Here is a 13401-nt window from a genome sequence, read left to right on the forward strand (position 1 = left end):
GCAAAGACTTACAAAAATTACGAGAGACTACTCATAGTTCATAAAGTTAAGCACATGCACAAGTCTTCACAGGAACAGGCCTTTTAGAGGATCAGATGGGATTTTCAAAAACACTTAGCATTGGTCTACCTCTATTCCCACTGAAGATTTAGTACTAAACACTACTGGAAATCCCAGCATTAAATACCCAGTGTTTATTTGAAATTTTAAAGCTACATGCTAATAGGATCCATTAAGGGGCCTGTTCCTCCTCTTTTTAGCACCTGCTTTATACTAGTGTTACCTTCACTGAAGTCACTACAGTTACACTAGTGTAAATCCGTGATAAACGAGTGGCGAATTGGGCCCTTTAAATCTTGATGTGACAAGAACTCAGAATCGTCCCTGAAATTTTGATTTAAAACAAAATTAAATTTATGAGCATGTTCTTGAATCTTTTCTCCCCTACTTCCTGGATATCAAAATCTGCCTTCAAAATGCTTTCATTTTTTGATTGCCTTTTAAGGCAAATTGTGGTGTCCAGCCATAATGTGTGTGACACACTGGACAGCAGTGTGTGTGTGTGCGCATGTGTGTCTAGAATAACATAGAAATGTACAAAATTGATAATGCAGTTTCATTATATGATAGGGGAAGCATTGACAGAAATACAGGAGAAAAGCATTGCGTTTTCAGGCTACCACAGTAAATCTCAGGTACAACATACTACATTGGTTCACAAGCACATGTTTTTGGGCTTTGAATCATACCACTGCTTAGTCTTTAGATATTTTTTGCATTTAAGAGCCTGAGCCTGAACCCTAACAGAGGCAAAATTCCCCTTGAAAGACTCCCCATTAACTACAGTGGGAGATGGGTCAGGCCAATCGTGCATGAGATGCCCCCCTCTCCCCTCCAGGTTTTACAAACATATAGAAAGAAGTCAGATGCTGCCTTGAACTGCTTACAAAGACTCCACCCCGTCCAACACAGAATAGCTCAATGAAGTAAATCACTGAATATAGAGCTGGGTTGAGGATAGCATATCATTTTTGCAAAGGATTTTTGAGATTTTTTTTGAAATTTGGCTTTGTCCCAAATCAGATCGAAAACCAAACATTTCAAAATTATCATCAACAAAGGAACAATTCTGGAAACAAAGCATTTTGTTTCAACTTCAACTTTTTTGTTTTGCATTATATGTCATTAATACAAAGTATTTAACCATTCAAAACAGTCATTTCAAAACACGAATTCCAAATAGTTTCTTCTGAAACTGCAGAATGGGACATTTCAACATTGTTAGCATTTTTCCTGGTTTTTCTTCCATAACAAAATTTGGGGGAAATCAACCCAATTTGACAGAACACATAGATTTCAGCAGAACTGCATATTCTGTTGGAATGTGGTTCTGTCGAAGTTTCTCTCACCAGCTGTAACTTATACATTCATTGCTTTCCCTGCTTTCAACAGGGTGCTGGTGGTTGAATGGCAGGTTTATATAATTTGTAATTCCCGTAAATGATGTATGCCTAAAGCATTGCTTGGGGGCCATATTGCAATTCTTTATGTGGTTTTCAAGACTCTGCATCTCTATCTACTACTCCTTTTGCTTCCTTTTCTTTTCCCACTTCTGCTCTGCATTTTTTCAATCACACCAGGCCTTTTGTCTGGAACGACCTTCCTACGCCATACACCTAACAACCTCCATTCTCCCACTTTAAATTCCTCCTCAAAACCTGCACGTTTGTTTTAGCCTAATTCTTTCCCAATCCCCAGTCTCCCATACCAATTGCCAATAGACCTAACAATCAGTTTTTAAAAAAACAGCTAAACTTGCTGTCTCAACAGTGTTTTCACTCTCCTTTGCTTTTATCTCCCTACTATTCTCTCTCACTTTATTTGATATCTTTACTCATTCTGTTCTGTCTTTATTCAATTAAGCTTTCTGAGGCACTTTTTTTATAAGCCAATGACAGGGTGGTAACCATCCTGATCCTTACTCATATATGTAAAAGGAGGTCTTGTGGCACCTTAGAGACTAACAAATTTATTTGAGCATAAGCTTTCGTGAGCTACAGAAGTGAGCTATAGCTCATGAAAGCTTATGCTCAAACAAAATTGTTAGTCTCTAAGGTGCCACAAGTACTCCTTTTCTTTTTGCGAATACAGACTAACACGGCTGCTACTCTGAAACCACTCGTATATATGTTATAGCTATGCCAACATTTACACGTAAGCTTACTATGTGTTTTCACCTCTGTACTTATTGAATGAATTGTATTATAAAATCACTGGTCTTTGTAATGTTGAGTTTTGATGTACTTAATACTAGTGAAATGCAGCATTTTGGGTAACCACTCTCTTAACCCTACTCTACCAAAAAGACCTGCTCCTCTTAGATGAAAATCCAGATTATTTTTAAAACAAACAAACCAGCAAACAAAAAACCCTGATAAATAGAGTGATGACAGTGAATGATCTGTTAAATCATTTCCTTTGTTGTTTTCTTTTTTTTCCCCTCCTCCCCAGCAATTACACTGCATTGTTAGGAGTGTGGATCTATGGCTTTTTTGTTGTGATCTTGCTGGTACTGGACCTTTTATATTACTCATCAATGAACTACGATATTTGCAAATTTTACCTGGCAAGGTGGGGAATCCAGGGAAAGTGGATGACACAGGCACAGAGCCGATGGATTAACCCTGCTCAGAATCCAAGCCAAGTACAGACTCAGCCTCAGCCTCAGATGTCACAGGCAGTACATACTTTAAAAGGAGATGCTTTGAACCCACCATTGATGTCTTTTCAGAGTTCATCTGCCTGGTAAGTTCAGATACTTTTGCACCATATTCTTTTGTGGTATAAACAGTCATCTGTCTTTTTGGAACATCATTATCAATTATGCGCCAGATTCTCAGCTGGTATATATTGGCATAGCTCCATTTAAGTCATCAGCTGAGGATCTGTACCATATAAATTTTACAGTATGAACTGCATTACAGAATCACCACTCAGAAGAAATGCATCAGCTTCATAGAAAATTATGATAAAAATATGATTGTCTCTAGAGAAATATGTGCTGCAGGTAAGTAAATTTACAGTACTGGGTGAATATAAATAGGTTTGGAAGGATTAGATTTTTATTGGTAAATGTCATTAAATGTCAATTTCACTGTATACACACACACAAACCGACAAAAATATATTTCCATTGATCATGAAAATATACATATCAGCCAAGTAAGAAAAATGCTGCTTGAGAACTTAGAGTTTGATTTAAGAATATTTACTTTGTATATTTTGACATATGATGTTGACAATTTGTGTTTTAACGGTGATAAAACTTTAACGTTTTGAATCTCAATATCTACTGTCATTAAATAATTATTGTCTGATACTCCCCATTGTCTGGCCTTCCCATAATTTCTGCATACTGTTAACATTTAAATAAATAACAATAAAAAAGCTTAAAAATAAACATTGATATTATCCATCAACATTATAAAAAAAAATAATAAATTCTGCCAAACTAAATATAAACAAGGTTACAATCTTTGCTTCTACAGCCGATGAAGTGAGCTGTAGCTCACGAAAGCTTATGCTCAAATAAATTGGTTAGTCTCTAAGGTGCCACAAGTACTCCTTTTCTTTTTGCTTCTACAGTGTCCACTGTAGAGTTAATTATTAATCTAGCATGCAAATAATATTCTAAATGTACCCAAGGTTTTGCCATGTATAGCAATTAATCTGTTTTCAGTTTAAAAAAAAAAACACGTTAACTCCAAGTGTTCAATGTAAACACTAAGTGGAAAACAGTTTTAATTAGAGATGTGAGAAATCCATACTATCCACTGAGACACAGAAACAATGTGAAAATTAGCTTAATGTCTTATTTGCTTAGCCACAGAAATATAGCTGTATGTTAGTTACAGTGGGGAGAAAATGATTCTACAGATTTAAAAAGGACAAGTGATAGCCTAGGGTTTTTATTATTATTATTATTCCTGCCATGTTGTATACATGTATGTCAAAATGTGTTTTAATACCAACAGTTTTATAGCACTTAATGTTTGTAAATTATCTATTATTTGTATGGTGTCATGGGTGGATATGATGCTCTACAGAAAAATAAGAAGGAAGGACCCCCAACTCAAAACGTTTATAATCTAAAGGAATAACACAGTGAATGTACACAACATTCTGACAGTGGTAGTGGAGCGGAGTTACAAAAGTTAACAATCAAGAGTTGCAAAAATTAAAGATCATTTTTGAGTTTGTTTTGCTTCCTGTGAAGAGTTTATGGTCAGGCATTGGAATAGGGTTGGTGTGAACAGTTAACTGAAAGAAATGTGTAGAGCTGGTCGAGAATTTTCTGATGGAAAATATCATTATCGCAAAAAAAAAATCAAAACTTTTAAGGCTGGGAGTCAGGGTAGTCGGCCTTCAGTAGCCTGCCTCAAAGGTTCTTTGTAGTGTGTTGGTCCCAAAGTATGAGAGAGACAAGGTGGGTGAGATAAAAATTGTAGGGAAAATTGGTGGAAGAGAGAACTTTCATGCTTCACAGAGTCAGGTTTGGAAAAGGTAACCGGAGAGTCACAGCTGAATACAAGATGGAACAGATGGTTAAGCATAAGGGGTTAACACATGTTGCAAGAAACCCCTTGAAATGAAGTGGGCAATTAACACCACTACAGTCATAGGACAAAGGAGGATTAGTAGGTTACAAATTGTTGTAAAGAGCCATAAAATCAGTGTCTCTGTTGAAGCCAGGACATTTAGTGTCTAGCAGAATTATGAATTAAGTTCCCAGACTCATCTTTTGAAGGTATTATGCAAGTGTCCTTTGAGGATGAGGACTGATCAGATATGGAGTGATTGCTTTGTGAAAGTGTGTTCACCCATGGGTGACAGAGCATTTTTGTCCTTTATCATTTTTCTGCATAGGTTCATTCGTGAGTATAGTGATTATTTGGTTTCACCCACATAGTTGTTGGGGCTTTTGATGCACTGGATGAGGTATACCACATGTTGTGATTGGGATATATAGGAAACATGGATCTTGAAAAGTGTTTTGTGGTGGTGAGGATATTGATTATCATAACAATGGAGATATGCCTGCAGGCTTTGCATCTGTTGTTCTGGCAGGTGCTTTGAGCTGGTGTGCGGTAGTCTTTGGGAAGCTTGCTTCTGATGGTAAGCTTCGCAAGGTAGGGAGGCTGTTTGATGGCCAGAAGATGAGGGTTGGGGAAAGATTTCTTTCAAAATGTGGTTCCCATCAAGAATGGGCTGCATTTGTTTGGTGATACTCTTATAGGGTTGAGTGTCGGTTGGTAGGTGACAACTAGGGATACACTGCGTGTCCACCTATCCAGTGCTGGTAAGAAGTATACGCCACACCTTCATCCACACTGCCCCTTTCAGCATGCGTCATTAGTGCTAACATGTCAGGGCAGTATCCCAGAGTCCCAGGATTGCCACTCATCCGGGTTTTACTCAAATAGTCCGGCTTTTGGCTTCTGTGTCCGGGTGCCATTTGACAAGTCCTGATGTCCAGTTTTAAGTGAAACACACAAGCAATGCCAACAACCTTAATGCTTCAATATGTTGTTTAGTACTGAAATATACATTCTATGTTTTGGTGTTGTTATACGTTAAACGTGAAAATATGCACTGTTCATTCATTGAACTTCAAATGTCATGTAGCTAAGCCTAGCACTTTCTGTTGTCTTGTTTTGACATATATATTACTGGGGACATTCTGCACCAAAAAATAAAAATTCTCTGCCAAAAAATTAAAAATTCTACAACATTTATTTGTCAAAATAACACTACATAATAACACCAGTTTCAATTATTTCGGTAATTTATTTCAAAATATCTGTCAGCAAGTATTTGCGTAACAATACAGACACACACAAAAATTCCCCCAGAAGTAGAGAGTTAAAGAAACCCCTATGACAACCCTGTACCTGTTTTTCTGTCTCCCCCAATCCAGCCAGAGGGACTGGACCCACAACCCCTTCCCCCCCAGAGCCCAGCCACAGGCCCACCCCTTGCCCAGACACCCTCCCCCTCTTCACCAGAGCCCAGGGATCCAGAGGAAGAAACAGACTGATGCTCGGTCCCAGGCTTGCATGGAGTTTCCTGCACACTGCAGTCTCCTTCCCTCAGGGCATGCTGGGAACTGCAGCTGCCAGGAACCCTCTAGCTCCCTCTCTCTCCCCACAGCAGTGTCTTCTATGTGCGAGCTGGGAATCTGTCAGGGCCAGCGGTCCCTAGTGGTAGCTAGCTGCACTGCAGCCCATTTCTGTTCAGAAAAGGAAATTCTGCGCGCACAACATTAACTTCTGCAAAATTCTGAATTGCGCAGTGGCTCAGAATTCCCCCAGGAGTAATATATCCATTAACTGATGTGGCATGTCCAGTTTTGGTCTGTGGAAAAGGTGGCAATCCTACTGCATCTCCTGTATCACAGGAGATGCTATAGGAATTGCTTTGCTACATGTTGCTGGAACTCTATGTCACCTTCACACATTTGATGACTGCAGCTCCCTGCCATCTCTCCCTTCTGCCAAACTGTGTTGGATACATAGAGCAAGTCCATGAAGATGTGGTTCTGCTCCTGCTACTGCTCACTGGACAAATGTTCATGTGAGCAGAACCATCCAGTATCAGACACTGGACAGAATTGGTCCAGAGAGATTTCAGACAACGAAGACAGCTGACCCAGAGGGGGACTGAAAATTCACATGAGTCCCCTGCAGTAGATGTGTTGAATGCTGGGATTGCAATGGCATGCCCATGGGTTGACTGCCACTTCTGGTCCTGGAGACCCAGCACAGTGTGGTGGGACCACATCATCTGTGAAACCTGGGATGATGACCAGTGGCTGCAGAACTGAAGAAGGAGGAAGCAGATCTTCAAGGAGTTGTGCGAGCAGCTTGCACCAATCCACCAGTGCCAGACCACTTGTTTTCGGAAACCCATACCAGTGCAGAAGCAGGTGGCTATTGCCCTTTGGAAGCTAACAGCACCTGTCAGTTACCAACCAGTTCGGGGCTGAGAAGTCAACTGTGGGAATGGTGGTTGCACAGGTTTGCCAGGCTATCAGTACTGTGACGTACCTATGGATAGTTGTCATAACACAACTCCCTGAAATTATAGCAAGAGGATGGGTTTTCCAAACTGTGCGGGATACATCGACAGAATGCATGTACCTATACTTTGCCTATTGAAAGGGACCAATGAAGAAATGAACTGTGACGTTTAGGATTCACTGGTTCTCCAAGGCCATAAGCAGTCAGTTCATGAACATGAATGCAGAACACATGGGAAAGGTCCATGACACCAGGGTGGTTCAGGGCTGTACTGCAGAACAAAATAGAGGACTTTATTTCCCTGAAATGACATGACTATATATGGTGTTTCTGTGCCGGGGCCCCCTCGGTAATCTGCCACTGCCCCTCCCCACACCGTGGCATGAGGTTCCTCCCCCAGCCTCCATTACATGCCTCCCATGCTCTGGATGCCAGTGTGGCCAAAGCACTTTGGCTTATTGTGACATGCGGTGCTTTGCATAACGTATATGAAGCTAAAGGGAAATACTTCCACAGCAAAGTGGGCATAGTACAAAACTGCTTTCCAAAGCCTGTAGTGGCAACCTGACCCCACCCATGTGGCACACAGCTTGTGGTTCCCAGCAGGCCAGGGAAATTTGTGATGCTGTGTGCTTGGACATAGTGAAACAATGGGGAGCCAGAAGATGACTTGGGAGTGTGCCAAGATACACTGTCAAGGTGCTGCTCAAAAAGCACACTAGAGCATGGTCACATCTTTCAGTCACGAGCTACCTCAGTGGGGTTAAATCCCCTGCAATTAATGTACTAATCAAAAGCAGACAACAGAGGGAGGATCCTTCAGGTCAATATCTTTGGCCATGGGTTTGTGTAGTGGAGAAGGTTGACACACTTTAATGCCATCATTGAGCAATGTTTTTGTTATTTATTAACTGCTCTGTTTTGGGTTAATTTATGGGGAACACAAACATTGTTTAAAGTAATTACAAACAGTTCTCTAAGGTTTGGAGAGGGACTTAGTTTTGAGGAAAAAAATGTGTTATTTCTGACACCATAGCTCACATCTCTTATCAGATGCTGTGCATGATTGCTCCGTGGCATGAGTACTCCAATAGCTGCCAGGGGTAGCTGTTTAATGAGGGAGGGCGGAGTTGTTAGAGCACCATTCAGTGTCAGATATCTTTAGTAAGTTTAGTTTCCTTTGTGTGTGTATTCTCACTTAAGAATTTTACGGAAATGTCTCTTGTCAAGGTTCATTCCCCACTCTGAACTCTAGGGTACAGATGTGGGGACCTGCATGAAAACCCCCTAAGCTTATTTTTACCAGCTTAGGTTAAAACTTCCCCAAGGTACAGACTAATTTACCTTTTGCCCTTGGACTTTATTGCTACCACCACCAAGCGTCTAACAAATGTATAACAGGGAAAGAGCCCACTTGGAAACGTCTTCTCCCCCAAAATGCTCCCCAAACCCTACACCCCCTTTCCTGGGGAAGGCTTGATAAAAATCCTCACCAATTTGCATAGGTGAACACAGACCCAAACCCTTGGATCTTAAGAACAATGAAAAAGCAATCAGGTTCTTAAAAGAAGACTTTTAAATTGAAGAAAAAAAGTAAAAGAATCACCTCTGTAAAATCAGGATAGTAAACACCTTACAGGGTAATCAGATTCAAAACATAGAGAATCCCTCTAGGGAAAACCTTAAGTTACAAAAAGACACAAAAAGAGGAATATACATTCCATTCAGCACAGCTTATTTTATCAGCCATTTAAACAAAACAGAATCTAACGCATATCTAGCTAGATTACTTACTAAGTTCTAAGACTCCATTCCTGTTCGGTCCCTGGCAAAAGCATCACACAGACAGTCCCAGACCCTTTGTTTCTCCCCCCCTCCAGCTTTGAAAGTATCTTGTCTCCTCATTGGTCATTGTGGTCATGTGCCAGCGAGGTTATCCTAGCTTCTTAACCCTTTACAGGTGAAAGGGTTTTTCCTCTGGCCAGGAGGGATTTTAAAGGTGTTTACCCTTCCCTTCATATTTATGACATCTGTCTTCGTTAATTATTGTCTTTTTCTCATTGTGGTCCTTGGCCAGCAACAGTTTTTTCAAAGCATAGGGTCTGGGTGGTTTGCAAATGTGGTTACTACGAGTGCCTAGGGAGACTATTCTGAATATTGGCACCCTTTTCCACAGGTTATGGTAATTGAACCCAATCTGTCACTCCTAAGGGTAACCCAGGATGCAACAGTGCATCTCTTGCATGCGTATGGCTACAGGCCAACTCCATATGCTGCTCACCTGTATGCCACTCTGGTCCCTGCAGAAATAATTAGCGGGTGGTGTGGCAAAATTTACTACAGCAGGGGGGAGAAACAAGGCAGCTCTCCCAAGGAACCTTCGGCAGAGGATTGCAGAGTATCTGCAGGAAAGTTTCCTAGAGATTTCTATGGAGGATTCCCAGGACATCCCGGTGTAGATTAACAAACTTTTCTGCTATGACCCAACTGTGTAGATGCACAGGCTCTGTTGTTAATTTCTGTCCCTTATCCTTCCTCTACCATATAACAAAGTACACGAGCACTCAATCTTCTCTCACCATGCAGTATCAAAGCAAAATGAACATTTACAGGAGCTCCCCTCTCCTGCATCATGTGCACCAGAGCTGGAGTGCTGGGACTGGCTAGACCCCTCCGGAGTAGAAAAGAGATCCTGACTCACCACGCCACCGGAAGACTCTGCCATGTGCTCCACATCATCCTTGAACTCCACTTCTTCATCTACCACTTTGTCCTCAGGGTTGAGTCTACTGGCCGCTGCCTCCAGTCCTCCCGAAGTATCCGTGGGGCTCTTGGCAATGGAAGTGGGGTTGCCACCAAGGATAGCATGCAGCTCTTTGTAGAAGCAGCATGTCTTCAGCGCTGCTCTGGAGCAATGGGTGGCTTCCTTTGCCTTCTGGTACACCTACCTCAGCTCCTTGATCGTAGCACAGCACCGCTGTGTGTCCCTTTCGTGCCCCTTCTCCTGCATGCTACTGGCAATCAGCCCAGAGGTATCAAAGTTCCTACAGCTGGAGCAAAGCTACAACTGCACAGCCTCCTCTCCCCACAGACCCAGCAGATCCAACCACACCAGTGTTCACACAGGAGCACTTCTATTGCAGAAAGCCAGCATGGTCATCTGGGAATATGCTGTCTGAACTGTGCACACTGAGCAAACAGGAAGAGGAATTTCAAAAATTCCTGGGCCTTTAAAAGGGAAAGGCATACCTGTGTACCTTCAGGGCAGCGGAGTTCAAACTGCTGAGAAAAGCGGTCAGGATGGGCATTGTGGGACACCTCCTGGAGGATGAGAGTGACATAACCAAGTGCTGTGTCTACACTGATGCTGCCTCACTCTAACTACATCGCAAAAAGCCCTATGCCGCTCATCAAGGTAGTTTTACCATGTTGACGTAGCAAGGGAGTTACATCAGTGGGAGAAGCATTTTAGTGTGTACACCTCCACTGTTTAGTCGACAAAAGCTGACTTTTGTCAACAAAACTGTGTAGTGCAGACAAGGTGCAAGATTTGAAGCAAACAGCTTTTCTTACCTCTCTGGATGTTGCAGCAATTCACAGTTCTTAATACACAGACTGAATTCCCTTCCCAGCCTGGGATCAATCTCCCCAGTTCAAAGTCTTTCAAGCAATCTTGTTTCAGTAGAGATGGGAGAGGAGAAAGGTGGCCAGGGGCCTTTGATCCCTTTTTTATATCCTGACCCTTTTACTGGAAAAAGTTCTTGGTGCATCAGGCAGTTCCATGGAATATGTGAGCTGCCGACTGTCCTTCAGGTGAATTGTAAATTTCTTGATTACAACTCCCCTGCTGGTGAATGGCCGGTTAAAAAGACAATAGTCTCTTTTTGTTGCCTCGAAGAGCTAGACTGTGGGCATTCCCCAGAGTTAAAACAACATGCTCCAGTAACAAACATATAACAAAATCTCATATCTCCATATACAATGTTAAAATGTGTGAATCAACAGGACAATGATATTCAGCAAATTATGGCTTTTCCAATGATACATCACAAGGCATACTTTGTACAAGATTTATCATAATTTTGTAAAAGTGGTGATCATAATAGTGTAGACTGTCACAGGGACCTCATCAGGTTGGACTATGGATGGAGTGCAGTGAGGGGGCCAGCTTCAGCCATCTATTACTGCAGAAAACAGGGATATTTCTGAGGAATGTGGGGGTGCATAGTCCCTTACCAGCCTCGGATTCCGGTTCCTGCTGTGGTCCTCCTGATGTGGGCTCTCTCAACTGGGTCCGCTGGGTACTTAAGCAGGCTTTTCCTCTAGGACTTCCAAGGTCCCTTCTGCCTCCTTACCCTGCCCCTCATCAGTGTCCTGCAGTATAATGAGGATGGCAGGGTTGAGGAGGGGGTCATGACTGAATTCAGGCTCAGTACTTAGAGACGTGGAGAGCACCTGGTCCAGCTCATCATAGCAGGGGCATGTGCCAGGAACCCGAGGTGCTTCATGCACGCCAGGCACTGGAACAAAGTCTGGTGAATGCTCACCTCCGTTAACTCTCCTGACATATGTATATGTTTCTGCTGCTACAGGCAAAGTCATGGAGCATGGTGTACTCTGGCCACATATGGATCAGCACCAAGGTGTTCTTCAGAGACCAGGTAGCAGCTCATGGAATGCTCCATGGTGACTGGTACTGATCAATAGCATTCATGGGAGAACTGAATGTGCTCAGGAGAGGTTGCTAGTACCATTGGCAATGGAGGGCAGGGACCTGTGTATTTTTGGGTAAGGGGCAGGCAGCAAAGGGATCAGTGCATTGTGGGAATGGCTCTGGGGGACTATCGATACCCCATGAACTGGTACATGCCCCTTGCCCACACTGGACTGTAGAATGGTATGGGGCCATGCCACAGCGGAGATGTGTACATACCCACATCTTCATGCATGCTGAACTTTAGCACATTAGACTGTTTTTCAGGAACTTGCTTCAGGGTTTCAGATGTGGACAATGGGGTGGGGCAGGGGAACGGTTGCAACATAACACCACACATGCAACCGTGTACATTCCCAAGTGTAGATGGACTCTACAGGTGTGTGGTTAGTGGGTTTCTTTTTTTCCTGTATTGAAGCATGCTCTCTCGGGGCATTTGGCCCATTCAGTGATGCGATGATCTTCTCTGATGGAGTGTCCTTGTTTGGTGATTTAAGTGGGTTGAGGTGTATGTCCCGGACTTTCTCATCAGAGCATATTCTGTGATATCTGAGTGCCTGGCAGGAAATAAACAGGTTTCGTGGTGTGTCTGGAGTAGTTAAGGGATCTGTGGAGGTAAGTGTGGTGATCCATTGGTTTCTTGTATATAGTCTGTAGGGTTACATTGTTTAAGCTGATTGTGATGTCCAGGAAGTTGATGCTGGTGTGGGAGTGCTTGATGAATGAGTGGTGGTTGCTGAAGTTGTGATGGTAATCTATGAAAGAGTTTAGGTCATCTGTCCAGAGAATAAAAACATCATCAGTGTATCTCCGGTATCTCATTGGTTGTTGTGGTGTAGTTTTCCAGCAATTATTCCTCGAGGTGGCCCATGAAGAGGTTGGCATATTGGGCAGCCATCCTAGTTCCTGTGGTTTAAACAAAGTGTTTGTTGTTAAATGTTAAGTTGTTACGGGTGAGGATGTGTTTGAGGTGAATATCTGAGTGCTGTCATTGTCAGACTGAAATGCCTTCATGGTGAGAGATGTTTGTGTATAGGGAGATGACATCTGTCATAAACATAAAGATAAGGGTAGCATAAAATCCCTCCTTGCAGCTGTACTGAAACACTTTACCTATAAGGGTTAAGACGCTCAAATAACCTGGTTGGCACCTGAACAGAAGGACCAATAAGGAAAGAAGATATTTTCAAATCTGGGGGAGGGGGAGGTTTTGTTTGTGCTCTCTTTGTTTGTTCCCTCCCCAGATGGAGAGAGAGACTGGGCAGGTAAAACATCTCTTGAAAACATACCTGAAATGATCCATCTAAGATTATGAAAATTTTAAGTAAGGCAAGGGAATGCATTAGATTATCTTTTGTTTTAGCTTGTGAATTCTCCCTATGCTAAGAGGTAGTTTTATTCTTGTTTTTTAGAACTGTGAAGCTAAGTCCAGAGGGAAGTTCTCTGTGTTTTAAATCTTTTTTATTACCTGTAAAGTTACCTTCCATCCTGATTTTGCAGAAGTGCTTCTTTTACTTTTTTCTTTATAATAAAGTTCTTCTTTTAAGAACCTGATTGATTTTCAGTGTCCTAAAAACCAATGGTCTGTGCTCACATTGTAACCAATTG

At 42.2% G+C, this 13401-nt stretch overlaps 1 protein-coding gene across 13 annotated transcripts in view; it reads left to right on the forward strand.

Moving 5' to 3' along the window:
• The window catches only part of SHISAL1 (shisa like 1), a 289388-nt gene that overhangs the window by 222479 nt on the left and 53508 nt on the right, over positions 1-13401 (forward strand). For 12 of the 13 annotated variants that reach the window (XM_075121338.1, XM_048825185.2, XM_048825195.2 and 9 more), the window contains one exon: positions 2512-2805. In XM_075121338.1, coding sequence (XP_074977439.1) covers positions 2512-2805 — 294 coding nt within the window. The remainder of the gene's footprint in view (positions 1-2511; positions 2806-13401) is intronic. The other variant, XM_075121329.1, reaches the window with a different exon arrangement.

This window comes from Caretta caretta, chromosome 1, assembly GCF_965140235.1.
Source record: "Caretta caretta isolate rCarCar2 chromosome 1, rCarCar1.hap1, whole genome shotgun sequence".
In the NCBI taxonomy this organism is placed as follows: Eukaryota; Metazoa; Chordata; order Testudines; family Cheloniidae; genus Caretta; species Caretta caretta.